Source organism: Neophocaena asiaeorientalis, unplaced genomic scaffold (assembly GCF_003031525.2).
Source record: "Neophocaena asiaeorientalis asiaeorientalis breed wild unplaced genomic scaffold, Neophocaena_asiaeorientalis_V1.1 scaffold248, whole genome shotgun sequence".
NCBI classification, from domain to species: Eukaryota; Metazoa; Chordata; class Mammalia; order Artiodactyla; family Phocoenidae; genus Neophocaena; species Neophocaena asiaeorientalis.
Window position 1 is genome coordinate 310,097 of NW_020185320.1, and position 27,873 is coordinate 337,969.

General features: G+C 38.0%; 1 protein-coding gene across 3 annotated transcripts; it reads right to left on the minus strand.

Moving 5' to 3' along the window:
* Positions 1-304: 304 nt before the first annotated feature.
* On the minus strand, positions 305-27,556 carry SLC35A1 (solute carrier family 35 member A1). 3 transcript variants are annotated; one of them, XM_024733719.1, is made up of 8 exons: positions 27,520-27,556; positions 23,256-23,433; positions 11,607-11,766; positions 11,266-11,418; positions 6,191-6,257; positions 3,744-3,920; positions 3,153-3,287; positions 305-1,226 (listed from the first exon to the last, which is right to left on the minus strand). In XM_024733719.1, exons 1-8 carry the CDS (start codon positions 27,533-27,535, stop codon positions 1,099-1,101), a joined length of 1,014 nt encoding a protein of 337 aa, XP_024589487.1. In that variant the 5' UTR covers positions 27,536-27,556; the 3' UTR covers positions 305-1,098. The 3 variants fall into 3 exon arrangements, with proteins under 3 accessions (XP_024589487.1, XP_024589489.1, XP_024589488.1); XM_024733721.1 differs by lacking the exon at positions 23,256-23,433 and having other exon boundaries at positions 1,069-1,226; positions 27,520-27,550; XM_024733720.1 differs by lacking the exons at positions 23,256-23,433; positions 27,520-27,556 and adding an exon at positions 12,430-14,069 and having other exon boundaries at positions 1,069-1,226.
* Positions 27,557-27,873: the final 317 nt, after the last annotated feature.

Consider the following 27,873-nt stretch of genomic DNA (forward strand, 5'->3'; position numbering starts at 1 on the left):
GGGTCTTCATTGCTGTATGCGGGCTTTCTCTGGTTGCAGTGCACAGGCTTCTCATTGTGGTGGCTTCTCTTATTGCGGAGCACAGGTTCTAGGGACACAGGCTTCAGTAGTTGTGGCACGCAGGCTCAGCAGTTGTGGCGCATGGGCTTAGTTGCTTCACGGCATGTGGGATCTTCCTGGACCAGGGCTCAAACCCGTGTCCCCTGCATTGGCAGGCAGATTCTTAACCACTGAGCCACCGGGGAAGCCTGTTTTTGCATTATCTTAATGGTCATATCTACAATACAAATAGTGATCAAACAGGTTTCATATAAATAAATTAAGTTTATTGCTGAATTTTCCCATAACATTATAGAAATTTTTTTAAAAATACACTGAAATTTCACAAATTATTGAGCTCAACAGTTAAACATACTTCATAAAAAAAAGTACAAAAGTGACATTAGAAATATTTTTTGAAGAAAAGTATATCATCTAAGAGCAAAGAAATGTGAATCCAGACAATGAATGGCACAAATACAGCACTTTAGAGGAGTACTCAGTCACCACCCAGAAATCATTGTCTGAGTTATGAAATAGATTCAGTTTGAGAAGTTATATATTCAGTTTGTTTCTGAACTAGCCTGTCTTGTTTTTGCCTCTCTTTTGTAAGAAAAGAGCTAGGTCTTTACTGCTGCTGGGACCAAATACTGTACATGCACTGGAGAATAAGGACGGGTCACCCTTCTCCCCTGGTACCTGCACAAGAGAACAGTTAGTACAGAAATGGCTTTGGCACTTTAACCCTTAACATAATCCCAAACCTTGTTAATTAAATATTGTAGCCTTGCATGATTTTTTTTAATACCACATCATCTCCATACTTTATATGTACACTATATATACAATAATAAAAATCCTTCACTCTAAAACAAAACAGGTTGATTCCAAACAGGCCACATTAAATCTCTGTAGCAATACACTCACATAGCTTTCTTCTTAATGCTTATGCGACACAGTTTTTGATTGTTTTTTTTAAGCTACCTTCTGGGATTGACTTAAGGCTCTAGTTTAATGCAAATGGTTTAGTCTTAGTAGGAATTTCTTTTGAGGCTAAAATCACACACCACTGACTCTCTCTTTTGAAGCTGGTTCTCCTTGTTGGATGGATGTAGTGTCTTGTCTGGGTAATCCATAGAGATATATAGAAACACATACAAGAAGAGTACCCAGAGCAAAGGTGAGTGCTGAAAAGAAAAAAAAAAAGGAATCTGTATTTGTGTTCTTAAAACTATGTAACAATGATTACTTTAAAATTTTGAAGACTTTCAATTGTGGGTTTACACTATCAGATTACATGGAAAATAAATTTGTGTCCTATACGATGATAGTAAGGTTTAGAAAGGTCATCAATTCTAGCTCCACCCCCACCCCACTCACCAGAAAAGGTAGTGAAATCAAGGGAGTGACAATCACTGACTACATACTTTTCAAGAACGCAAGTATGACTGTCCTGGACCACTGACAAAGAACATACTAACATCCCTATATGCTGACTGAAAGAAAACGCAGTGGAATAAGGATTTTCCATGATAACTAGAAACCTGTGAAAGTTAAGGTTAGTAGAGTAAAAAGGCAGTTGAGCAAAATTCAAAGAGTTAGGTGACCAATGATTCAAACCATTGAAGATTTCTGAATAGGAGATGAGGTGGTGATTTAATGAGTAAAATTCCATTTTCTGCTAACATCTTTTTTTTTATCGTAATCCTGAAAATCTGGACACAACTGAATTACAACTTGCCCTAACTTGACAAATAGGCATCATATAAATAAATCCTTATGTCAAAACTAAACAATATTCTATGTGGAGTACAATGGCACAGTCTTAATAGCTTTAAAAATGTCATGCAGAGAAACAACATCGAGCTATGACTTTTAGTTCATCCCTAACTAGAAAAGACTAGCTTTGCCTTCCAAAAAGGGGAAGAGGGTAAATTAAATCTAAATAGGAAACTTAAGATTGCTAAGACATTCTAAGGACACTGACCAATAAAGCATTTATACTGTTTCCAAATATTCTTTAGGAGCACAGGCATAGGATTTGTTGAGCATAAGGATGGATCAGAACTACAAGTGAAAGTTCACACAAATCAGGTAAGAAAAACATCAGAAGGAGGGCCTAGAAATATCTGTTACTGAAATGGTAAGTAGTTGGCTTTATACAGAATACCTACCTACTATGTGCCAGGCACTGTTCTAAGCACTTTGCCTAAAACAACCCTACAAGATAGATGTTATTATCATTCCCATTTTACAAACAAAGAAACTGAGACGTGGGTTAAGTAACTTCCCCAAGGTTTTACAACTAATAAATGGTACAAGCAAGATTTGAACCAAACTATCAAATTTTTTTCTAAGATTTCTACAAGGTTGGTATTCTTCTATTTGCATTTGTAACAAGTCAATTGTAAATATAGGCCAGATCTGTTTCTTTTACTTAATGTTGATATTTGACAGATTTTTCTCATGTATTAGTTTATGGTATAACTGATCAGTAAAGAAAATTATCACACCATAAAAACACCAGGAAATGTTAAGTCAATATCACTGCTTAAATAATTCAGAAGCCAACTAATGGTGGATATGGCTAGGGAAAATTATATTAGAAGGACCAGCATAAAGGCGGTCCTAGAATGCCAGCTATAGTAATGAATTTTGTATTAATTACATATTAAATGAAACAAATAGCTTTATTAAAGAGAAAATTTAGATTTGGATTGTAGTTTCAAAACCAGTTTATATCCAAGTCTAAAACAGGAAGGTACAAACTAAGGAGGAAATGAAAGAAGTTTTCTGTTCTTACCTCAGAATAAAAAGCCAAGTTTATTCTAATTCCACTGCGGAAATTAACGAGGGAGACTTTGTCTGCAGAAACACTCTTTCTACTGAGTAGCCCGCTCACTTTCAGCTCTAGAACCATTTAAACAACCTAAGTACTGTGGACACACATTCCACACAACTATGAACTGCTGTGCCTGTAGGATAAATTGTAACAAAACTAGGAATTTCTGTAAACTCTACAAGCAACTGCCATATTTAATGAAAGATGAAATGAACCAAGGAAGTGAGAAGCTCTTCCATGTTAAAAACTTACAGTACAAACTAAGACATACTTATCTGTAATCCAAACAGCATCACTGAAGCAATGGTAGAAAGGACAATGGCTGCTGCTGCAGAAAAGCCTTTCATGATGTTGTCTGTGTACTTGACCACAACAGAAGTGTAGAGGCCTCCAACACTAGCAAGAACTCACATACAGAAAGAAAGAAAATCTTAACACTCAAATAAATGAAACATTCTATGATGGTGAGGCAGTTTTCACCCCCAGAGATGCCATACTAATTTACCTAGGAAAATACTATTTTCCTTAGAAGCAGCCATCTGAGAGATTTTGTACTAGGAGTCATAGTTCCTACAAAACAACATTGTTTTTCAGATGCCCAAAGGGCTATGTAGTCTACTGCTAAACTGTACACATTTATTGCTAATACATTAGATACGTTTGATTGTGAAGGCAAAACTGCTTTGGGATAGCTTTGCCACAAAAGTAAGTCAATAAAACCAAAATTACATCTTCAAACTGGTATTCACAGTATCAAAGGAACAATTTCAAAATGCTATAAAGGCTTAAAATGGACATCTAACTTGAGGAAAAAGGGTGGGGGGGGAGATCTACCCAGAACCTTTAATTCCTTGATACTTACAGATGACAAGCCAGACATAATATGTGTAACCATAGAAAAATCCTTTTTCTTTAATTTCAGCTCCATCTGACAAGTAGACGCCAACTAATGTCACAACAATCCCTGATAGATACATTTGAATGTTTCTCACCCAAAGGGAAGTGTCTGAACTCTTTAAAACTTTTTCAAAATACACTCCTGAAAGAAAATTAAGCATGCAAATATGAAATAGATATTAGAAATTAATCTAAAATGTCTTTGTCTTTATATTATCATATTTTTGGGTTATTATTCTAAATAAAGTATATGATTTGTGGAACATACATTTTACATTAATTAAATGCAGATTTATATTATGTTGGTTGTGACGCACGGCATACCGAACATTACCAATTTGTATTTTTACAGAGCATGTAGAATTAATAACCAAGAGGGAGCTTTCTAAAAACCCACATTTAACAGGAGACCCTTATATTACTATTAATAGTTTCCGCCTTTATTATAGCAGTGAGATAGATCACAAAAGCTCACTTAATGCCACTAAAAGGCTTGCTTTGGTCAGCTGGAACACTATATACTATTAGAGTCAATTATCTTAAACATACCCCTATAATATCTGCCTAGTATGAATACTCCCAACTTTGCAAAATAACCTATATAATCACCACTTAGGATTTTTTCTGAGTTACACAACCAAAATAAAATTTAAATAGAACTTGCTCAGTGAAGCCATTTTCCTTTAAAGCAGGGGTCTACAGACCAAGTTCACCCACAATGTCAGAAGGACTGTGAACTCCCTAACTAGATAATGTTTTGTGTCTATGTGCATTTTTCTGGGGGTGAGGATCCGACACTTTTTTAGGTGCTCCAAAAGCGCACATGTGTCCCCACCCCACCCACAAAAATCACATAGCACAGCTGTAAGTTTTATACTGAAAATGAATGCATGTTTAGCAAAGACATTAAAGATTTTTGTTATAAACACTGTTAATTAGAGGCTTAGGAATTGCCACTAAAGTACTAATCAACTAAAAATTCAAATGAAAACCAAGATTGTTTTTGATGAACCTATGTTGGAAAGAGCCAGAGAATGGGAACAAACATATAATAGCTATTCCTATTTCTATTTTTGATTTTCCTATCTGGGAAAACCATTTAACTATTGGGAAACCATTTAACTATTCAGTTCTCAGTTACTCCAAGCATAGAGGGATATTAAACCACGTACCATTTCCTCAACTGTGTATTGAGAATACACACCTTATGGTAAATAGACTGTTGGACACAAACATTTTACTGTTCAAAACAGTGCTAAAAATCAAGTAGTATATTATTTGGGGGGTAACCCAATTTTTGTTTCTAATTTGTTGTTTCCTAAGAATAAAAGTTTAGCATGATTCTATCATTAAGTATATTCCTAAATTTAGATTTTCCCCTCTTATCAAATGACTAGATACAGAGGTGAAAAATACTTCCTTAGTCAAAAATAGAGTACTAACTTTTTTTTTTTTTTTTTGCGGTACGCGGGCCTCTCACTGTTGTGGTCTCTCCTGTTGCAGAGCACAGGCTCCGGACGCGCAGGCTCAGCGGCCATGGCTCACGGGCCCAGCCGCTCCGCGGCATGTGGGATCTTCCCGGACTGGGGCACGAACCCGTGTCCCCCGCATCGGCAGGCGGACTCTCAACCACTGAGCCACCAGGGAAGCCCAGTACTAACTCTTGATATAGCAAAATAAAGATAAATAATAAAGATGTATGGCTATAACTAATATACTCTTTACTTTCAGTTTCTTCTCTGTTGGAACCATTTCTAAAACATTTCTTTCATTGCATTTAACATTCATACTTTCTCTTCTTGATTCAGTGAAGGATAGCCTGTCCCTACATATATGAGTCCAGACTTCCACATTTATTTGATGGTAGTGATTTTGATTCTTCCCTCCCCTTTTGGCTGTTACTTCTGGGTATTAGGTTTTCTTAGTGATCACCCCCCTTTCCTCCCTACTCCATAATTCCTAATCTGTTGAAGCAGAGGAAGAACTTGAGGTTACCAGGGAAATACAGATACTGAGCTAGTAACTAACAACCTAAAGCAGCAGAATCGAACCTGAGGATAGTGCCAGTGCCAGGAAAATAGAAAGAGGTACTTGAGCTTTCTGATGGCTAACTTCCTCCATTTTTTAATTTATTTGGGGGATCTTGGCTGGACCGGGGATATTCAAGGATGACAGAAATACATTCTTAGATAACTGCAAAGATGAATAAGGACTGAGGTCTAAACTGTGTTAAACACTACCACATGCTTACTGGAAAAACAGCTGACATAAAACTATATAGCTATTAAGTAAGAAGATAAGCTTTAATAGGAATAAAGTTGAGTTTGATAAAGCAAGATAAAGTCAATCCCTATTTAAAGTCTGATTTTTTTTAAAAATTTAACAACAGAATAAAATACTTTTATGACTTACCTGCAAATCCTGAGCACAATACAGCAACAGCTATAGCACCAAACCCTAATAATGGATTCTGTTCCACCTGCAATAGTAATGTTTTAGAAGTCATTTTTAGCGACTAGTAAATAGAATTCATCCAAGAGAACAAACAAATGAATACAAAAATCTGTTTATAGTTCTGCTGAAAGTATGTGCCATATCAGACATGGCTATTCTATAGAATAAGACAGGACCAAACAAAAGGCCATCCCAGAGGTAAACCAAAGTACTTAAGTTAAAAACCTATCCCTCAAATTATAGCCAGAGTAAACGCTTGATATGTGTGCCTACTTCCTAATAACAATGGGCACCCAAGCACAGAACTGTGCAGTCAGCCCGCCTCTTTATTTTAACTTCTGCCACCACAACTCAAGCTCTTATAGGATCAAGCATGGAAATGGTAGCAGTTTGACTTGTTTAATTTATTCCCTATCACCTACAGGATGGAGTAATGACATGTAAGATTTCCTACTTCACTGAATTTTTATCAAATATTAATAGCATGCCATCTGTGTACCAGATATACTGTTTCATATTCTAAATGATTAAAGGTGAAGATGATACACAGCTTTGATTCTTAAATAGTTCATGGATGGGAGAGATTGACACATATATATAATCATAATACTTTGCTAACAGATGCAGGTATATGGGCCCCCAACCTATTGTTTCAACTGTATTTCCTCTTCCCTAAACTAACCATCAGGAGCTTTCATCAGTCTTTCCTCAGAGATAAATGTTATCTCAGTGGCAACACTGAAACTAAAGGGTTGAGACACATGTCTGTAATATGACAAGCACATACCTTGTTCAAAATAGATAAGCCTGAGAGAAGGACAGTATTACTTGATGTTAAGTACCTGAGAGAGAGAGCTTGCTCTAAAATGTCTGCATGAAGATAAAAGGAGAAATAGAAGATATTATGGACTAACGGTTCTCAAAGTATGGTCCCGGGACCAACTGCAGCATCATCACCTGGGAACTTGTTAGAAATGAAAATTGACAGGCCCCTCCCCAGACCTACTGAATCATAAACTATGGGGATGGGGCCCAGAAATCTGTTTAACCTTCCCGTTGAGTCTGATGTACACTAAAGTTTGAGAACCACTACTATAGACTACAACTGATAAACATGGATGATTTCCTAATACAATCTACAAGGCCAGCATACAGAGGAGAAAAAATAACGGTGTGAGATTTCATCTATCCCAACAACTGCTTGGAAGCTCAAGCTACTAAAGATAGTGTCTGACAAATTCCTGGTTGCTTTTCTGCCAGTTTAATCTCTACAGTTAGGAAAAATGGTGATAGACACTGCTTCTCTGGACTTAATTCTGACTGATAAGAAACTGCTGGGTGGGACTTCCCTGGTGGCGCAGTGGTTAAGAATCCGCCTGCCAATGCAGGGGACACGGGTTCAATCCCTGGTCCAGGAAGATCCCACATGCCGCGGAGCAACTAAGCCCGTGCACCACAACTACTGAAGCCCACATGCCTGGGGCCCGTGCTCCACAACAAGAGAAGCCACCGCAATGAGAAGCCCGCACATTGCAAGAAGAGTAGACCCCGCCTGCCGCAACTTAGAGAAAGCCCAGGCACAGCAAAGACCCAATGCAGCCAAAAGAAGAAAGAAACTGCTGGGTGAAGGGGAAGTGATGGAAACCTAGGAAAATGGCAACCATGTCGTTTTAGCATGAGCAATAGCCAAACAACATAGTTAAGAGACTTGAGCTCCAGTCCTGAATAACTCAAATTCAAAAACCTAAAACAATTCCATAGCTAGTGGGAAGATGGGTTAATAGGGTAAGAGTTTCTTAAGAATGAGATTCTAATGAACAGTGAAGAAAGAAATCAGTGTTACTAATTAAGGGCATCTTCAATGAATTCTCATAGGAACACTAAAAAAAAAAAAAAAAACGACAGTACACAAAACCAAGAGGAACGAACCAGGAGTTTTAGTATCAAAAAACTGAAAACTGTAAATGGAGGCTTGCAAACTTTAAAGAAGGCCTTTAAAAGTATGTTTAGTTTAGGAAGAAAAGAGTATGCTTCTTTGGCTAGATGACATGCTGTTAGATAGCAAGAAAATAAGAGTTACCCAAACCTAGTTTCCATTTTCTCTGTGAATAATGACTTTGAATGAATGGGAACCGAAGTCCAAGACATTGGTTTGCTGTTGTGAGAACACCTACCTAAATAAATTCAGAAGTATCTTGACCAAGAATAGTAGCAAATCAAGGTACCGATCACTGTTATCTCTGAAGAATAATAGGGCATATAAGCTATGCCAGAAAATTTGCATTGGGCAAATACTGTCCTGATTTTCAAAAAGGCAGAGGGAAAGAAAAGCTGCAGAAATTATAAACAGCGGCTTGAGACCTGTAAGGCGGCCCAGTACACTCACCAAGAGCACAGGCTCTGGAGCCATGCTGCCTGGATACAAGCAAGGTTGAGCCATTGCTAGCCTTCTTTGCCTATCAGTTTCCTCATAAGAAAATGGAAATAAAAATACATGCCTTGTATGGTGGCTGTGAGCATAAGTGAATTAATGTATGTAAAGCGCTTAGAACACTGCTAGTATCCAGTGTGACACGTGACTGCAGCTGTTGTTATTACTGAATACCAGCGAAATGCTACAACAGGTGACTTGGAGAACTTTTGAAGAAACCATCAAGAGTATAACGGTCATCACAAGAAAATGGTTGGCTTCCATAAGAATACGACTTACCAAATTTTCTTACTGAAAGAATTCCTAGTGTAAGTGCTGAGGGGAATTCCATAGAGATAATGTTTAGCAAGAAATCTGACAGATTTGCATAATATTTTTGTGAACAAGCCAGAGAAATGTAGTGAGGATAACAGTAGTTCTATTCACAGCTGAGTGAGTGCTCATATTGCAAAGTGCTAATTAACAGAATAAAACCAAGCTAGACCAACAACCAATATCAACTAGCCAGGCATATGAATAAGCCATCCTAGAAACAGATCCTCCAGGCCTAGGCAAGTCTTCAGTTGACTGCAGCCCTAGCTGATATCTTGACTGCAACCTTATGAGAGACCTCAAGCCAGAATATCTAAAAGAGGCCAGCTCAGGCACCCTCTAATTCCTGACCCATAAAAACTGTGAGAGAGAATGTTTCTTAAGCAAGGAAAAAGAAAAAAAAAAAGTCAAGCTAAAGAGAGTCTAGAAGTATGGCCACAGAACTCTGGTCCTGTCCTGTCTAAAATTTTCAGAGAAGACCCAGAAGACATAGGTGTCAAATCTGTAGAAAGCATAACATTCAAAGAAAAAGCTAATAATGGATAAGGACTGGAAAGTCCTCAAAGGCTCGAACAATAACCCAAAGCTAATAAGATGGGCTTAATAAATATAAACACATTTTGCATTTTGGTTTAGAAGAAGCCCGCGGCACAAAACACATCTGAGACAAACTGTATTCGTGTGAAACAGCTACATGTGGTTGTATAATCAGTTATATAATGGATAGCCTCCTCCAGCCAAAAAAAAACCTAATATAACCTTATGCTGATTTAACAAGTCGCTGGTATTCAGAATAAAGGAGGCAATTAGCGAACTACACCTCACACCACTCAGTCATTGTCTGGAGAGAGCGTGAACTTTTAGGACACACTGAGGAAAAAGAACGGATAAATGCACCTAGAAAAGAAATACGAGGCAATACTGGGGCACGAGCCAGGGATCATAAAGTCTCCAGAAGCCATATTATAGAAAGAAACAACAAGGTTGTCTCAGTGGGAGAGAAGAAAAGACAGGGAGGGTGGAGATGCAACATTGTTCTCAAACATTCAAAGGCTCATCCTATGGAGTTAGCAGGGATCTGAGTTACTCTGACAAGAACAAGGAACAATGAGAGGCAGTTACAGGAAGCTACATTCTGTTTAAAATATGAAAGAACTTTCTAGAGTGCTCCAAAAGTAAAATACTAAGCTTACTAAGCTTTTCACACATATTACCTAGGTGAGGTGACCCTTTTCTAAAGGTGTAGGGTGTTACTGGAAGTTCATATTTAGCTTTTAAGTGTTTGCCTTACTTCCCAAACAAATTCTTTACAGTTCTGCATCTCAGTTATACGTGCAGTGCATAGTTGATCAGTGTTTTGAAATGTCACCGAGAATATGAGCACGTTTAAACATCATGTAAAGACAATACATATTAATTTAAAACTCACTTTCTGGGGGAAAAAACTCTTCCACCAGGCCAGAAAGTAACTACCTAAAAAGGAGCTTTCTACTTTCACAAGCTCTGCATACATCCCCAGCTGCATTATACTCCTAAGAGCACCGTGGTCCGTCATCTGCTAAGCGTTAGAGTGTGCAGTTGCAGAGGGAAGCTCCTGACCTTCAGGTCCTTTACTGTAGTTCCACTTCCTACTTCTCTTTGGGAAAATAACCAATTAAAGCATACAATATATTAAAAAAAAAAAAATCAGGTATGTACCTTAACATTTAACTCTTCAACTAAAAGTTACAAGTAAAGGCACTTTTTGCCCTATTGTAGTTACCAGTTATTGGGAAGAACACTATTCTGTAAGACCCATTGCTGACAGTGGATGTATGTGCAAAATGATAAAAAATGTTGTGAGTTGCGGGAGAACATGAAAATTAGATGGGGAAAACTCTGCCCAGTATTTCTGAGAAAATGCCTAAAAGAGGCCTAGAAGTTGTGAACACAGACACTGTGTGGAAGTTGGCACAACTGAGTTATAGGTTAGCTGTTAACTGTGCAACTCTGGGTACGTGACTTCACCTCTTTGGACTTCAATTCTGTTATCCATAAAACAAAGGAGTTGCATTATATGGAGTTTTGAGATACCATCCATCTCTAACATAGTTTATGCATATTCTTCCTTCTCAAAAAGGAAGCCCGGAGATATTACTCTCCTTGACAATAACATCACCCTAAGGGGAAAAAGGCGTATCTATATGGCAGAGGCTATGAATCATGCTCCATTCTTTTCCGTGTGACTGTGTGGAGTGCTCAGGGCTCTGGAAAGTTCCCGTTTAGCTACAGTGAGCACTTAGCTTCTTACCACGACGCCTGTGGCCTGGGCTGGTCTCCACTGTACGAGGACGACTCCTCCACACAGCATAAAAACTGAAATCCACTGTAACCTGCTGAGCGTCCTGTTTAACATTAGAACGGTACATAGAGCAGTACAAGGAATCTTCAACTGGTACGTCACCTACCAACAAACAATGAACTCATCAGCTCGGTTAACATTAGACTCTGACACAAATGTATTATTTCTGATATGAACACAGCTGTAGAGAAAAATATTCAATAGTCTGATAAAGGGTTAGTAAAACATCTTTTCACCGTGAAAACATTTTTTAAGATTTTGCGCCTGCCATTATCGTCTACTTCACCTACCTGGTATACTGCTGCATCCAGATTGCTGAGAGCCAGGAAAGCCATGTTGTTCTGCACAGCATACACTAAGGAAGGCACGCTCAACTTCATCAGTTCCTTGGGGCTCCCCAAGACATTTTCTCTTAAAGATGCCTTGAATCTACCCAGACTACCAGTTTCTCTTTGAAAACAAAAAGGGGAAATGAGAAGGGATGAGGAAGAAAATGAAAGATCATCCTTTCTATTAGATACTGTCACACATAGGATAGCTACATTGTGTTACGTTCACTGATACTTATTTCTAGAATTTTTAACTGACTTTAGATTCATTAAAAGAAGCAAACCAGCAATGCATCCCCATAAAAGAAAAACAACTACAATCTTCATTTGGGAAAATATGACAATTAGGTTTACCACCCTCACCCTCTGGTCAAAGTTTCAGGGGCTTTTGAGTATATTAAACAATGAGAGTACCAGGAAACCAGAATTGCCGATATTACCTATAAAAAATTAATTTAATCCCTGCCACTTTAACTGCCATTGCATCAAGTTCACCCAGATTATTTTTTAGATTAATCAGGTTGCATATGTATTTTTTAATTTTTAAAATTACAATAGATTTTAATTGCAAACAAAAGAAAAAAGCGTTAGTAGTTATAGAAGTTACTTGGGATAGGAACTGAGTAATGCAGGTCAATATTATTTGTAAATTAATTCCGTGTTTGTGCAATATGGCAGACAATAAATCTTTAAATAAGCATATTCTCATAAAATTCAAGTATGTATCTGTATAATTTTGCAGGAAATCTGAATAATTTGCTAATATCAGTAAGGTAAACTGTACCTGGAACATACATAAAGCTTACTACTTGAGTGCATATTGATTGATGCATGCTCTTAAGTATTCTTATTGTTCCTCAGGAGGAACTAGCTAATCTGGCTCATATTTCCCCCTGTTGTAAATCAGCTCATTTATTTCCTGAAAATACAAATCAAAGAACACTTTTATAAGCATTAACACCAAAAAAAAGTGCTACCATCAAAAGGCTCCTAACTGCCCCTCACAAGATCCTTAAAAGGACCATAATACTTCGTTGGGAAGATGGAGCTATTTCAACTCACAGTGAGCCTCTATATTTTGGGTTAACATTAGAATCAACAGTCACTAATCGGATATTTTCATATTTAAATAGTGCAAAATTAATTACCCAAGTTCTGAGAAGGAGCAAAGAGTCCATAATGTCTAATTAACTACCCATGCCTTATCCACTGTAGAACACTCCAGCCCCCAAGAAAATAATTAAGACAGGAAATTTGGCCTAGGCCACAGAAACAAAAGATGCCCTTCTTAGTTACAGACCGTACTTTGCTGCCAAAGCTACATGCTGAAAAGTAATGCACACAGCCTGGAGGGCGACTCTACACTCCATGCAGAAGAGGGAGAGAATACCAGAAGATTACTGGGAAAGTCTGCATTGTAGAGTTTTCCAGATAGCTGAAGGTTGGCCCTTTAAACATTTACCATTCTTTTTTTTAACACAAATCTTAGATGTTCTATATAATCCTCCACCTCTTAAAAGAGTATAAAGAATAATTTCTCAAAGTTTTCCCTCAATTATAAAATTGAAGAGAAAAAAGATTAAAATTAAAAAGAAGAATCACAGAGGTCCAACTCAAAGAACCATTTTAAAAAGGTGATATAATTGAACATTTTCTTTATTGTCATAATTCTCACTAGGAAACATGATGGCAGAGACATAAATCTTACAGGCTGTGTGAAGTACAGGACACTGCTTTTACTGTATCATTACTTAATGCCCTTCCAAAATGCTGACTTCTATACTAATGTATCTTCAGAGTGGCTCCCTAAAGAACTACTGAGAGGTACCTGTTTGTACCCATCTTTCACAGTCCACCTCCTTCCATGTCCATTTATCTCCCACATACGATTCCTCAAGCTCTAGTTTAGTAGCCACTTATCCCTTCCCTAATCCCTAGCTATGGGCAATGCCATCTTACCTCCACTCCTTAGAGATACTCTAAACCCTCAATGGTATCAAATGAATTTCTGCCTATCCAGAGAACAGAGTTGATCTCTTTATCACTGGCTCTCTTTGCTAGAATACAGGCTGCTTAAGGATCTAACAGCTTCTTCTATTAACCATGGCTGTACCAATAATCAAGGCTGTTGAGGTCCCTTTTCTCCCTGTCACTTTTATCTCTTCTCCCATACTTTTCAGCTTTCACATCAAATGAAGGGCCTGTGAGACATCACCAGCCAATCTGAGTACTCCTTTCCTTCAACATGAAAAATGAGTAGAGTATGGTGTGTCCAGATTAACCTTCAGGTCTTTGGCTCTTCTGGCTATATCCTTTTTATTGGATACTTAGGAACTATTACTTCTCCACTGCCAGGAGGACTTTACTATCTTTTTCTGCTCCCTTCTCTAATGTAGATATTAGAGAAGCCAAGGTATACCAGAATGCTAACTACTGGAAAGCTCAAGCTTCACCATGGTACCTTAGAATTATATCAATATTATATAATTATAACAAGATATTTTGAAATAAGTTGCAAAAAATAGCAGAGAATGCTAAAAGAAATTGTAAAAGAAAACAAAAGCTCAAAATAATTAATGATATTAGAAAGTAAAATAAAGAGATTTAGGAGGTATAAGAAAGAATATAGGGGAATGTTACCACACAGAAAGTTTTAAAGGAGGAGATAAATTATTTCGGTATTAGATTAAATCTTGCTTAATTTAATATATTTAATAAGAATACAGCTCTAAAACTTACAGTTTTACTCACTAAAGTCAAAAAAGTAATAGCAATATATCTTCCAGAAAACACTAGTAATCATCTATCCTTTTGTTTTACTGTTAAGTAGACAAAGATAAATGATCAATTCTAAATATACTACAGCCTTGAATAGTGTTCTCTGATTACTAAAAAAACATAAAAACCAAAGACCACTTTTTCTTCCATTTTCCTGCTCTGATATTTTCTGGAAATCAAATCCCAAGCACTTTAATGAGTACCTTTTGTTAAAAACAAATTTATTGAATTTAATTATATAAATGACATTGTGAGATAAGAGAAAACGTGTATAATCAAAAAGCATACACTAATTTTTTTAGATATAGTCTGTCCCATTAAATTTACTCTTTGATTTTTATCACTGGAATAGAATCCATGTGCAACCTGTTGTTACCTCAAGGAATGCTGAAGCTCCATGTTGACTGCAGAGAGATTCCGCTGCTGCAGCCCCCCCTAAATTTCCTATCAACCAGCTGAAACCAATTCTTTCTGATCTATGTGTGGTCAAAAGTAGGCCTCATTCTTCCAGCTCCTGATCTGAGGAGAACTACTAGGAGGCCTGAAATCCTTGGCTAGGTTACCAAGGCACTGTGCAAAATGGAATAATACAGCAGAAGTTACTCATGAGTTTAAGAAATCTAAATTTCCCTTACAAATTTCTTATCATCTGCAAAGTTAATTAAAATTAACTCGCATAAAAGATTTTGGGAAGCTAGGTTTAAAAACCAATAATGAGGTCATTTGAGGACAAAAATACCCATCATATGAGGTACATGACTTTTACTTCCTCCCCATGACCCTAAACCCCTTATAGCATTGAGTACAAAGAGGCAGTCAAAATGTAAACTCAGCAAGAAAAACAGAATAGGGCTGGATAATCTATGACATAGGTATCTGAGAGCTTCGTTCATTATTCTAGATAATACTATGAAACAGTAAAATAATTTTCTCCAGTCTTATCTGGATAAGTAGTACAAAGATTTAAGATGCATTTGGTTTATTACGAAACACACCCAAAGTGTATGTACATTTACACCTCCTTCTAGGTTTCTTTAGTCTTTACAGGCTGTGGTAGATAGCAAACAATAAAAAGTTGACTTTGTTCTAAGACAACACACAGTGTTTTCATTTCCTTTTCACATCACAAATGACAGACTTAAATCAAAAGTATCAATTTTAACAGCTATGACGGTTTAGTAAAGCATACAGCTAACTAGCAATTTTCCTGTGAATTGTTATAGTAATTATTTTATGAAAAACTAAAATATTTTTAAATGTACTGTTTGATGTTTCAACTGGAATTATAACTTAGAAATTGGTAACTTAGTCAAATACTTAAAAAATAACTTACCCACATATAAAGCTTTTGCAACATCCAACTGCTAAGCTGCTCCCCTCCCCAAAAATAGGATTTATTAATTTCCTTTTCGATATAAAAGTGGTCTGATGAAATTATACATGTACACAGCAGTGTATACAAAAAGATAATTATTACATCTTTGTTTTGTAGTAGCAGAAGACTGGACACACCCAAATGCCCATCAGTAGAAACTGGTGTATGTGATACATCCATATAGTGGAATACCACACAGCTCTTAAAAAGAGTGAGACAGATTTCTATGTACAGACATGGAATCATCTCTAAGATAAAACATTTAAGTGAAAAAAAAGTTAAAAAGCAAAGCAGTGTAAACTGTATGCACACACAATGCATGTAATCAAACTCCCCAATCAGACTGTATAAACCTTAAACCTTATTTATCAAAATAAAGTAGCCATTCATTAATTCTTCCCCACACTCCCCTTTTTTTCCTTGCAGTTCTAAATTAACTTTTGACTGAAACAAGTATAATTTCATATTCCAAAGATTACTAGAAATTGTAAGTAAAATCAACAAGGATGGCAGAAAACTCCAAATTAATTACAAACAGAAACCAAAAAAAGAAAAAACAACCCTGTCAGTTTTTTTAATGAATACCAAAATTACACGGAAGGAGAAAAAGAGAACTAACCCAAGTATTTTAAAACACAGTCTTTTTACTATATGCTCTAAAACTAAAGGCAAAAAAAAAACTACATACAAATACTGAACTTTAGTTAGTAGGTTTGCTTTTTCACAGCTGTATCTTAGAAGTTCTGAGTCTACTTATTATGTATTCTAGGACTGAGCAAACAAGTAAATATCCTGAGGATAATGGAAGTCAAACTCACCACCACTGGAAAAGGGAAAAGTTGCAATGAACTCTGTGGTACTGGATCAGAATTGCAGGTATCAAACAATATATTACTCATAGTTGTATACACAAACATATATATACAGAAACAGAGAAACAGACAGGTATGTATGTATACACATACATGTTACCTAGCTCTCGCTATTGAAAGGGCCCAGAAGTTATGATACCCCCAGTAGCAATGTGCACACCTCATGTCTAGATTCTGGTTTCTAAATACCATTTTGGGAAAAAAGGAACAAAGCTTCTTAGAGAAATGTATGATTTTGGGATTGGGGCAGGGAAAGTATAAGATAAGCTTTGAACATCTTGCTATGCTAAAAAGAAACTGCTCAAAGATTGATGAAAATATGTAAGTGAAAAAGAAAAGAAAAGAAACAGGAGGAACCTTGAAGATGATCCCACTGTCCAAATCTGGGACAATTTGAGCATCGAAATAAATGATAATAATGGATTCCAGCAAATATAATAAAATAATCCATGAATCTACACTGAGAGGGAGAAGGACAGGTAGGGGGGAGAGAGAGGAAGAGGGAGAGAAGGGAAAGTTTCTTAGAGTAGAATGCCAACCAATAAATGTATAGGGAATGATGGAACTGGGAAATTACCATTTGGCAACATCAAAGGACAATAAAAATGATGAGAAAGAGGATATGTACCTAGTTTCAAAGATTCTCTCCACATGATACTTAATAGTTACAAAGAGAAAATTGGTAACTTTATCTGGAGAGACCTGGCAGGCACTACCTTAATCAAGGAATCAAAGTTAAATCACCAGTAATGGGGCAAATGGATATTATGTGCTTCGTGATATACTGCACTGAGAAGGACACATCATTTCCGTGATATTCCTGACCAAAACCCTAAATTTAATCATAAGAAAGCAATCAATAAACATAAACTGTGGGACATTCTACAAATTAAATGGACTATGCTCTTCAACAATGTCAAAGACAAGAAAAAAAGATGGAGGAACTGTCTCAGATTAAAGGCAGCTAGAGATATAATACTACTGTAAAGGATGATTATTTTACTGTTAAAGGACATCAGTAGGCAACACAATTATCTAAGGTCTATGAATTAGATAACAGTATTGTATCAATACTAATGTGTCAATTTTGATATTCTGTTATTATGTAAGAGAATGTCCTTGTTTTTAGAAAATAGGCACTGAAGAATTTAGGGACAAAGGGGCATCTTGTGTAAAACTTGCTCTCAAAACATAAAAACAATATACACCACACAAATACATTGCAATCAAGAATATGGTAAAATTTAGGGCTTCCCTGGTGGCGCAGTGGTTGAGAGTCCGCCTGCCGCTGCAGGGGACGTGGGTTTGTGTCCCGGTCCGGGAAGATCCCACAAGCTGCGAAGCGGCTGGGCCCGTAAGCCATGGCCGCTGAGCCTGCGCGTCCAGAGCCTGTGCTCCGCAACGGGAGAGGCCACAACAGTGAGAGGCCCGCGTACCGAAAAAAAAAAAAAAGAATATGGTAAAATTTAACATTTGGAAATAAAAACTTAAGAGAAAAAACAAAAAATAAAATTATTGCAATTACTGAAATGTCTAACAATGCTACTAAATGCTTATCTTTGCCCTAGCTAATCACAAAACAGCTCAATTATTTTGTTCTAAAATACTTATAATTTGAAAATTAGAAATCAGGGAACTTGCCTTCAAATCCTATCACTGCCAATCACTTTCTAGGTACCTCTGGCAAATGAAAACTTCCCTCAACCTAAGATTTCTCATCGTAGAAGATGAAATAATAGCTAAGGCTAAAGCAGTGGCACGAGAATGAAATGAAAATTAGCTGTGTTTACCTGCATGTTTCCCTCACCTGTTTTTAAGGGGAGACGGGGAAGAATGTTTCCTTAACACCTTCACTCTCTGGCAGCCTGCCATTCTCAACAGCAACAATCCTGAATGTCTGAAGGCAGCAAACTTAGTTGCTGCAATCTTAAAAGAGGATGTTTGGCACTTTACATATTTTGACAGTGATTAACAGCTAGTATTCCAGAGTGTAGTTACTTGCTTTCTAAAGAAAAGAAGTTAGATATCTGCTCATTAGGTTTTCAAAAATTCATTTTTCATAATTGTGCCCCTAAGAAGCATTATTCTTTGATTTTTCTAAGGCAATTTCAACTTATAACATTATATATTATAGCAATAGTGCTAAAGTGCTGCCTAGTGTCCCTTAGTGCAAGAAAGCTGTGATGTGCCTTATGGAGAAAATACATGTTAGATAAGCTTTGTGCAGGCATGATTAATAGTGCTGTTGGCCCTCAGTTCAATGCTAATGAGTCAACAATACATACTAAATAAGGTGTCTTTAAACAGAAACATGGTTATATAGTGATCAGTTGATGAAAATGTTGTGACCAGAGGCTCACAGGAACCTATCCCTGTATTTCCTCTAGGAGCAAAAGTTCAGTATTCAGTAATTCAGTGTCCGTGGTAACTACTGAGATAGTAAGAATCAACAGTCACCAAACCCATCACCAAGGGAGCTTATTAGAGCCCAGGGATTGTGGCCATGATGACAGAGCAGGTGATGAAGGTAATGGATTTGAGTTATGTTCTAGAAGTAGAATCTATAGATCAACAAAGTAACTCAAAGTAATGTGGGTCACCATGTTAGTCCCTGATTTAAACCATTCAGTGATTTTCAATGCACTTGAGATAAAATCCAAAATCCTTTACAGGCCCATAGGATTACTCTTGATACCCTGCCGACCTCTCCTGCTTCATCTTAGCCCCACTCCCCTCTCACAGCACTCCAGATACACTGATTTGTTGTTCTTCAAACACACTGTTCTCTTTACCTTCTCTCTGCTCTTCTCTTGCCCAACTTCCATTCAATCTTCAGGTCTGGGTTTAAACGTAACTTCCTCAGAGAGGAAGCCCTCAACATTTTCACTGGGTATGTTTCCCACACAGCTATGCTTTAGTTTCATTAACGATTGTCTCATGACATATTGCTGAAGAAGCTGAAGATGCAATCACGATATCCTTTTATTTCATTCCGTAGCTATCAACCTGTGACCTCATGGGTAAAATAATTCTCCTTTCTCTATCACTCTTTATCATTCCAAGAGATTAACATTTTTTCACAGATGCCCTCTTAAAAGTAACCCCTTTGCTCCAAGAAATAAAATGTTTTCTTGTTATGAATAGCAGGTATTCCATTCTACCAATGTGTTTTGAATAAGAACATGATAATTTGCCAACATGTTTCTCCATAAAAATTACATTTGCTTTAAAATCCAGTAATTTCAAATGCATTTCACTTCTTTCATGCTTTATGATTTTCCAAGTGCTTTTTCCACTTGGAAACTCGCTGTGTTTTAAATGATTCTTCTTCACAGCCAAATTCTTGTTAGCCATGTAGTGTCAAATGCCAACCACCAAAACTCTGTGTCATAATACTTTACTTTGTCCTGATTGTCCCCGGTCTTGTGTACTCTGCAGGTACATGTTCATAAAAGAGCCTCTACACTAGGCAGGTGACATACACAGTAAGTGATCACTGGTGATAATCATGATGATGAAGTACAGTATTTAGTTTTCCACACTGTTGCTATTTCAACACCATTATTGGGACTTGTCTGGTGAACTCTTGGAAACTTTTCTGCTTTCATTAATATTTTGATATAATTTCCAAAAACGTTTCCACAAAACAAACTACAACTGACCATATCCATAACACTGAATAACTTAAGAATAGCAAGCAATGCAAAGCTGAAAAAGCATCAAAATAAAACAAAAAGTCATGCAGACAGGTTAGCAGGACACTAGCCCAACTGCTGAGTTAAACCAAAGGCCTCACTGCTTTTCTGCACATTGGTTTTTAAAAAGTCTTAACAGTTACGAAACAACAAAACCATGATCTGATCTTACACTTTAAAACAGCTGATTTCATGCTTGACAGCCCTATTTCATTCCTGGGTCATAATTTTTTCTCCCTAAGGAAGCTGGGGAATAAGAAGAAGAAATGTGTTCCCCTATTCCCCTTTTTCCAATACCGCCATTTTTGTTTTAAAAGAAGTTAAGCCCTAAGTTTTTATTAATTTATTAACGCTTAAATTGTTATATGGATGTTGTTCTAGAGCTTCAAGCAGATTTTTTCCTTTGGAACACTGCCTTTTAAAGTTTTAAAGGTACAATAAAGCCCCTCCTTTACCTGACATTATGCAGAATAGTGGAAGCCAAATTTCCTTGAAAATGGATCTTGTTAAGTAAAAAGCTGTGAAAGGTCTGAGGTTTTACCCTACTTGCAACCTAACAAGTTAGGTTGCCACAGTATCTCTGCCTACAAGATAAATTTTAAACACAAATTTTCTATTAAAGCTTTCCACCATCAAGTCTCAAGTTATTTTCTGTTCTTTCCTCCTTCCCCAAGCCAGTTTTAGAGTATTTTTTTCTGATGGTTATTTGTAATAATGTGTGTTTACTAGTTCATTTTCTGTCTCTTCCACTGAAACTAAGTTCCAAGCAAGCAGAAACCATATCTACTTCATTCATACCTGTATATCCAGCACCTATGATAAAACTGTCACACAGAAATCACTTAATAAATATTTGTTAAATGAAATTTTGAAGTGTTTAAATGTAATTTAAACCTACATACATGCTATTCCTCACTACTTCCCACTCTCACCAGCCCACATCTTGAAACCTAGATGAATTCACCCGCCCACATGACCCAGAAGTTTACTAGTTCATTTTCTGTCTCTTCCACTAAGTTCCAAGCAAGCAGAAACCATATCTACTTCATTCATACCTGTATATCCAGCACCTATGATAAAACTGTCACACAGAAATCACTTAATAAATATTTGTTAAATGAAATTTTGAAGTGTTTAAATGTAATTTAAACCTACATACATGCTATTCCTCACTACTTCCCACTCTCACCAGCCCACATCTTGAAACCTAGATGAATTCACCCGCCCACATGACCCAGATGGGTCCCCATCTCATAAATCGTTCCCCAAGTAATTTCCTACCAGATTTTATTTAATTCTCACAACCCTATTTTCTCCAATTAAGAAATGAAGAAACTATACAACATAACCCAAAGCTCACCTCCTCTTGTTTCATTTTCTCTTGTCTCTTGTTGCTGTTTTTCTCTCATCCACAGACTATGGCTGTTTTCCTGTCTTGAATGGACTCTGACCCCTAGTTTTATAGACTCAGTGTCTAGAATTTCCCTTTTCAGCCCCATAAACTCACTGCATATATTTCTTTATTGGTGGTGACAAAGTCATCTGAGTTTTATCAGACAAAGTATTCCAGTCTATGAATAATATAATGTGGGAAATGAAAACAGACAAGCATAAAACTATTGGGCTTATGGGCAAGACTGAAGACTTATAACATAAACTTTAGGAAGAAATGAAGAAACTAAAGCTCAGAGAAGTTAAGGAATACGTGGAAAGTCATAATCCCAATGAGTCTAGGACTAAAATTAGGTCTGTCTCACTCCAAAGCCCCTATTCTTAACCCTCTCTTATACTGCATCCTTGGCTAAAACGATTTTTGTAGGATGTTACTGATACAAAACCCAGTGCTGCCACATAGTAAAAGTATAGCAAGGGAGGAACCTCAGATGCTGTATAGATAAAATAGGGGTAATTATAGTACTTAACCTAAAAAATATATAAGATTAAATGAGATAACTAATGAAAAGCACTTAGCACAGTGCCTAACACTTAATACAGGAAACACTCAAGAAGTGTTAACTAGGGCTTCCCTGGTGGCGCAGTGGTTGAGAATCTGCCTGCTAATGCAGGGGACACGGGTTCGAGCCCTGGTCTGGGAAGATCCCACATGCTGCGGAGCAACTAGGCCCGTGAGCCACAACTACCAAGCCTGCACGTCTGAAGCCTGTGCTCCGCAACAAGAGAGGCCGCGATAGTGAGAGGCCCGCGCACTGTGATGAAGAGTGGCCCCCGCTTGCCACAACTAGAGAAAGCCCTTGCACAGAAATGAAGACCCAACCCAGCCACCAATCAATCAATAATAAATAAATAGATAAATAATAAATAAATTAAAATTAATAAATAATACAAATAAATAAATAAATGTAAATAAATAAGCCAAGCATTTGAAGCCCTTTAAAAAAAAAGAAATGATAACTATTATTATCATAATATTCCTCTACAACAGAAGTCAGCAAATGTTTCCTGTAAGAACCAAATCGTAAATAGTCTAGGCTCTGTGAGCCAACATACTGTCTCTGTTGCAACAAAAATAAGCAGCAAACTGGATTTGGCCAATGGGCCACAGTTTGCTAACCCCTGCTTTAGGGTGGAATTCTTCAACTTTGGCACTACTAATATGTGGGGCTGGGTAATTCTTTGTTATGGAGTGCTGTCCTGGAGGACAGGACATTGTAGGACATTTATCAGCACCCTTGGTCTCCACCTACTTGATGCCAGTAGCATCCCCCAAGTTGGGTCAACCAAAATAATATCTCCGAGGGAGCAAAACTGTCCTGAGTTGAGGAAGACTGCTCTAAAGCAATCAAACATACAAAGATGTAGCTTGAATCTTCTGATAAAGAACATAACTGAGTAAAAAATTAATAACACACTAAAAAGTATTTATACTCACTTAGCTAAAATTCCCACACTTAGCAATAACTTTATAACTTCTGTGATACACACGGCTGTGGTTGAAAAGTAGAGTTCTTTGTCTGATGTCCTTGTGTATCTTAAAGCTATGGTGTAAGTTGCAGCCACCAGGGTCATCACTGCCAAGCAGTATAACTTGAATAATAAATTGACATTTTCTGGAAAATACGTGCAACAAAGATATTATTTAGTAGACAATATTATGTATGTAAAAGTTAAGCAGTGTTATACCTCAAAATGCCTTCCAATTTCAAGCACAAAATACGTTTAAAAATTTATTTCAAAACAATATTTTCCAACTACATGAACAGAAACAAACATACACACACAAAACACAGCTGACTTTAAGTATCAACTGGTTAGGCACAGATTTTGTTCCTGGGGAGGGCTTAAGTGCAAGGTTACGTGGCATAACTAACTCTAGTATAGGATGTTATAAATCACATACTTTATATATCTTTATAATTCATACTTGTGAAAGCAAAACACAAAAGCAAGATGAAAACGATTACTGCAATGTATGTTCTAAATAGAGAGACAGCAGAAAGAAAACAAAAGGAATAATGGAGTGATAAAATAATATAGAACTTCATCATAATAAAAAACAAATTACATCCAGCCTCTCATTTCATAGCATTATAAGAAAGATAATTCATAACACCATAAAAAAGAGTATTAAGAATGAAGTTCTGTAAAACTTGAAATCCAGGAAATATACACAACTTATGAACACTCAATTTAAGAACTCCTTGCAAGTATATCTGAGCAGCAGCCATCACTCAGGTGCCAGGGCCGGTCCAACACCTTCAATAAAACCACAAGCACCGGTGTACCAGGGCTCCTTCCATACTCCCAGCCCTGCTCTGAGACTACCACCATCTAATGCTCGAACTATGCCTACTTTCTTTACCCACTTCACACCTCTCTCATCCCTAGCTACCTGTAACCTTCTTTCAAATCTCAGGCACATGTTAAACAGGGATCAGCAAATTTTTTTCTGTAAAGGGCCAAGAGTAAATATTTTAGGTTTTTTAGGCCACAAGGCAAAATCAAGGATATCATGTAGGTACTTAGGTGACAAGAGAGAAAATATACTTTCACGTTTAATTTATATTTAATTGGAAAAATTCAAAATATAATAATTATTGAGTACAATGCTTTACAGTATTGAGAAGAAGAGAGTTCTATGGGGTGGGTGGGTAATATTTTGCTTCATTGGTCTTCAAAGTTAGGGATCCATCAGATTAATTACAAACATTCACCTGTAAAAAACATTCTTAGCTGATAGGCCATACAAAAACAAGTGATAGGCTGGGTTTGACCAACAGGCCATACTTTGACAACCTGGGTTAAGAACCAGAGGGACAGGGGGTAACTCTGGGCTGCTACTGTAACTACATTACCCCTACGTACACTTTTGTTCACCGCTCTGGGAGCCTAACCACAACTCAAAGGTGACTTGCACAGGAAAATAAAATAGGAGTTTCAAATAAGTTATATGGTAAGGTAGAAACTCACTAGGAAACAGATTATTCAATATAAATATTTTTCCCTGGGTGAATTAAAGAATTATTTGTAAATTTCAGGCAGATTTTTTAAATTACATTAGGTCTTAACTGAAAAGTAATATGGTAAAATAGAAGAAATAGAGCTTCTCTGCCTAAACTTTCTTTCCAATAGATCCGAGGACCCAAAAAGCAATGTTAATGTAAAAGGGATTGAAGGAGATTACTATAATACTTTGCTTGCTCTAAAACTTTCCTACACAGGAGGAAATGTAAAGCTTAAAAAATAAACAGGAGAAAGCATTTCCCATCTTCTTGATCGGGGGTGAGCAACCTACATTTCCTCTCATTTTTATATGACCTGCAAGCTGAGAATAGTTTTACACTTTTAAACGGTTGGAAAAAAGTTTTTCGTTAATCTTTTGGGATGTGTGAAAATTATAGGACATTCAGATTCAGTGTCCATAAAAAACGTTTTACTGGAACACAACTACGCTCATTTGTTTCTGAACTATCTATGGCTACTTTTTTTGCCGGGCAACAGCAGGATGAGTAGTTATGACTGAGACCATCAGCCGTTAACAGAAAAAGTTTACCAGCCCATATCCTAGATTATCAATACTTTCATAAATAAGATATGTTAGGATCGCCAAACTAAAAACTACTTTATTTTAGCTCTTATATAGGTTCCTGATTCCAAAACAACATAGTGAATGTTTAACACTTTGAAAGTACACCTCTTAGAATCGTGATTAATGGGAATATAGATGATATTCTTGAAAATAACTACTGATGGAAATAGAAGCATAAACAAGTAAGTTTAGATATTTGTATAACGTATAGGGCTTTGGTATAGAATACCACTTTTAAAACATATAATAAACTTTTAAAAAATACTTAATGCTTTTTTAAGCATTATTTTCTCTAATTTCAGCTTACCATTAGATCAAAATGTCTTTTCACTCCAGTCATTAATTCTCCAATATGAAAGTTCAATTATTAGCAATTTCAGTTTTTTTTCAGGGTAATATCAAAAGTCCATACAGGGACTTCCCAGGTGGGCCAGTGGTTAACACTTCACACTTCCACTGCAGGGGGCGTGGGTTCCACCCCACATGCCCAGAGGCTCCGCCACGAGGAAAAAAAAAAAAGTCCACAACTCAACTGCATTGTTGAGTGGGCACACTGGCACATCAGTACTGTTTTCTCCTTCTCACAAAGTTCCCATTAGCTCCCACACAGTATCTGTTTTTGTGTGGAAAATGCCCCCCAAATGAAATTTACAGTGTGGAGTTAAATCTTCTGCTCAGTTATACTTCACTATATTTTAGAGGAGACATTATTTGTAACACCTAAGAACTTGGAAATTCATTAAGTCCCAGATAAATAAATCCTTTGTGATTTGTGAATATCAGGAAGCTCAGGAAGCTGCAATTTTGTGTTACACATTTCTAGTGGGCATAAGATTTATAACATGACCCAGGCACAGCAAATATGTATTGGCAGTAAACCTAAAAGTGTAAATTGTGGCAACTATTTCAGATAATGATTCGACTTATGTAATTCTCAACTTGCCTTCACCAATAATCTCGCTGTTCCCATTTTATGTCAGTTATCAAAACAATTCTACTTTTTTCCCTTTACTTCCTGTGTTGCTACAGAAAGACTTAAGGTTGGGCTTGAGAAGCAAATAAGAGAAGCATATGCAACTACAGACAGTACCTCCTGGGCAGGGCCTGAATAATAAACGTGGCCTCTTCAAACAAGAAAATAATTTGGTACCCATGCAAAAAGCTATTCTTTAAATATTTGCTCAACTTTATTCAGAGGTAAAGCCAAGAGCTCTACGAAAGAAGGGTGGAGAAAGAATCTGGGTGTTGCCCAACCTCTCCTAGCTACTGCTCTACCATTCAGAAATTCAGCTCTCGTCCTTACTTACTTACCGGACTCAGCAAAGCAGAAGTGCTGCGGAGTTAATCAGACTCACCCTCACGAAATGGCAATTAGTCATCAAACAGTATTACTCTAATGTGCTAGCCCTGGGGAAGGGGGCGGGGGAGTGGATCTCAACCCACCCCTCCGGCAAAATATCAAAGTATTCCTTCTAACAACATACAACATTCTCCTTGGAAGTAACTCTGTTAACGACTGCTTTCTCCACCTCGTTACGCCTGCAATGCTATTTTAATACCCCAATGATGTTTTTAGTGGCTGTTACGTGGGTCAGCCGCTGCTTAGGCTCTGCACCCGGAGCATGCCCTTATGCCTCTGTGCATCCTAGGGCAGGAGCCGCAGCGGAGACAGCAGCCGCGGTGACCCCGGCCAATATAGAAACCGGTCCTGCCTCCCGCTGGGTGATGCGTCTCCAGCCCCGCACCTGCGCCCCGGCCCCTCGCCGGGTCTGTCTGAATTCGGTTCCCACCCACTGCCAACTCGTCGAGGCAGTTGCAGTTTCGGGCTGCCGAACTGTCCAGCGCGGAGTACGCCGCGGGGAAGGCAGCTGCAGTGGCAGGCTGGCTGCCCCGCACTGCCAGGAGCTGCGGCGGCGCGCGCTCAAGCCCGAGAGCGGCTCAACACAAACTCCTGCTGCCCGACGCCCCGGCCTGGCCCCTGGGCCTCAGAGCCCCGCGGGCGCGGAGGATGGCCGGCCACCGACAGGTGCAGACCAGCGCTGACGCCCGCTCGCCACCGCCCTCCGCGGAGTCCCAAGTCCCCGGTCCCAGCAGCCCCCGGCCTCACCTCTCTGAGGAGCCATGGTTCCCCGACAGCACCGCGCGGAACTGACGCGCGCCCCCTTCGCGCGCGCTGCGTAGGACACCGGGGACCGCCTCCTGGGGTCATAGAGACGAAAGCCGCTCGGCCTAGAGCGCCTCGCCGGCCGACCAGCCACGGATTCCCGCCCAGCCAAGCACAAAGATTAGGCTAATGAATCGGAAGGCTGCGGAAAACGGGAGGATCCGGATGGAGGAGAGGCCTGTTCCGCCCAGTCTATGTTGACGAGTGCGTAAAACTCGGTTCCAAGGCGCTCTCTTGTAAACTACAACTCCCGGCCGGCTAAGGAAGCAGGAGTCAAGGGAGCGGAGCGTTGCCTTC

Coding starts and splice junctions, on each gene's coding strand:
- SLC35A1 (XM_024733719.1), bottom strand. Junction 11,767..23,255: donor AGTGTGGGAATTTTAGCTAA/GTGAGTATAAAT, acceptor TTGTTTTCAAAG/AGAAACTGGTAGTCTGGGTA. Junction 3,921..6,190: donor ATTGTGCTCAGGATTTGCAG/GTAAGTCATAAA, acceptor ATTTTCTTTCAG/GAGTGTATTTTGAAAAAGTT.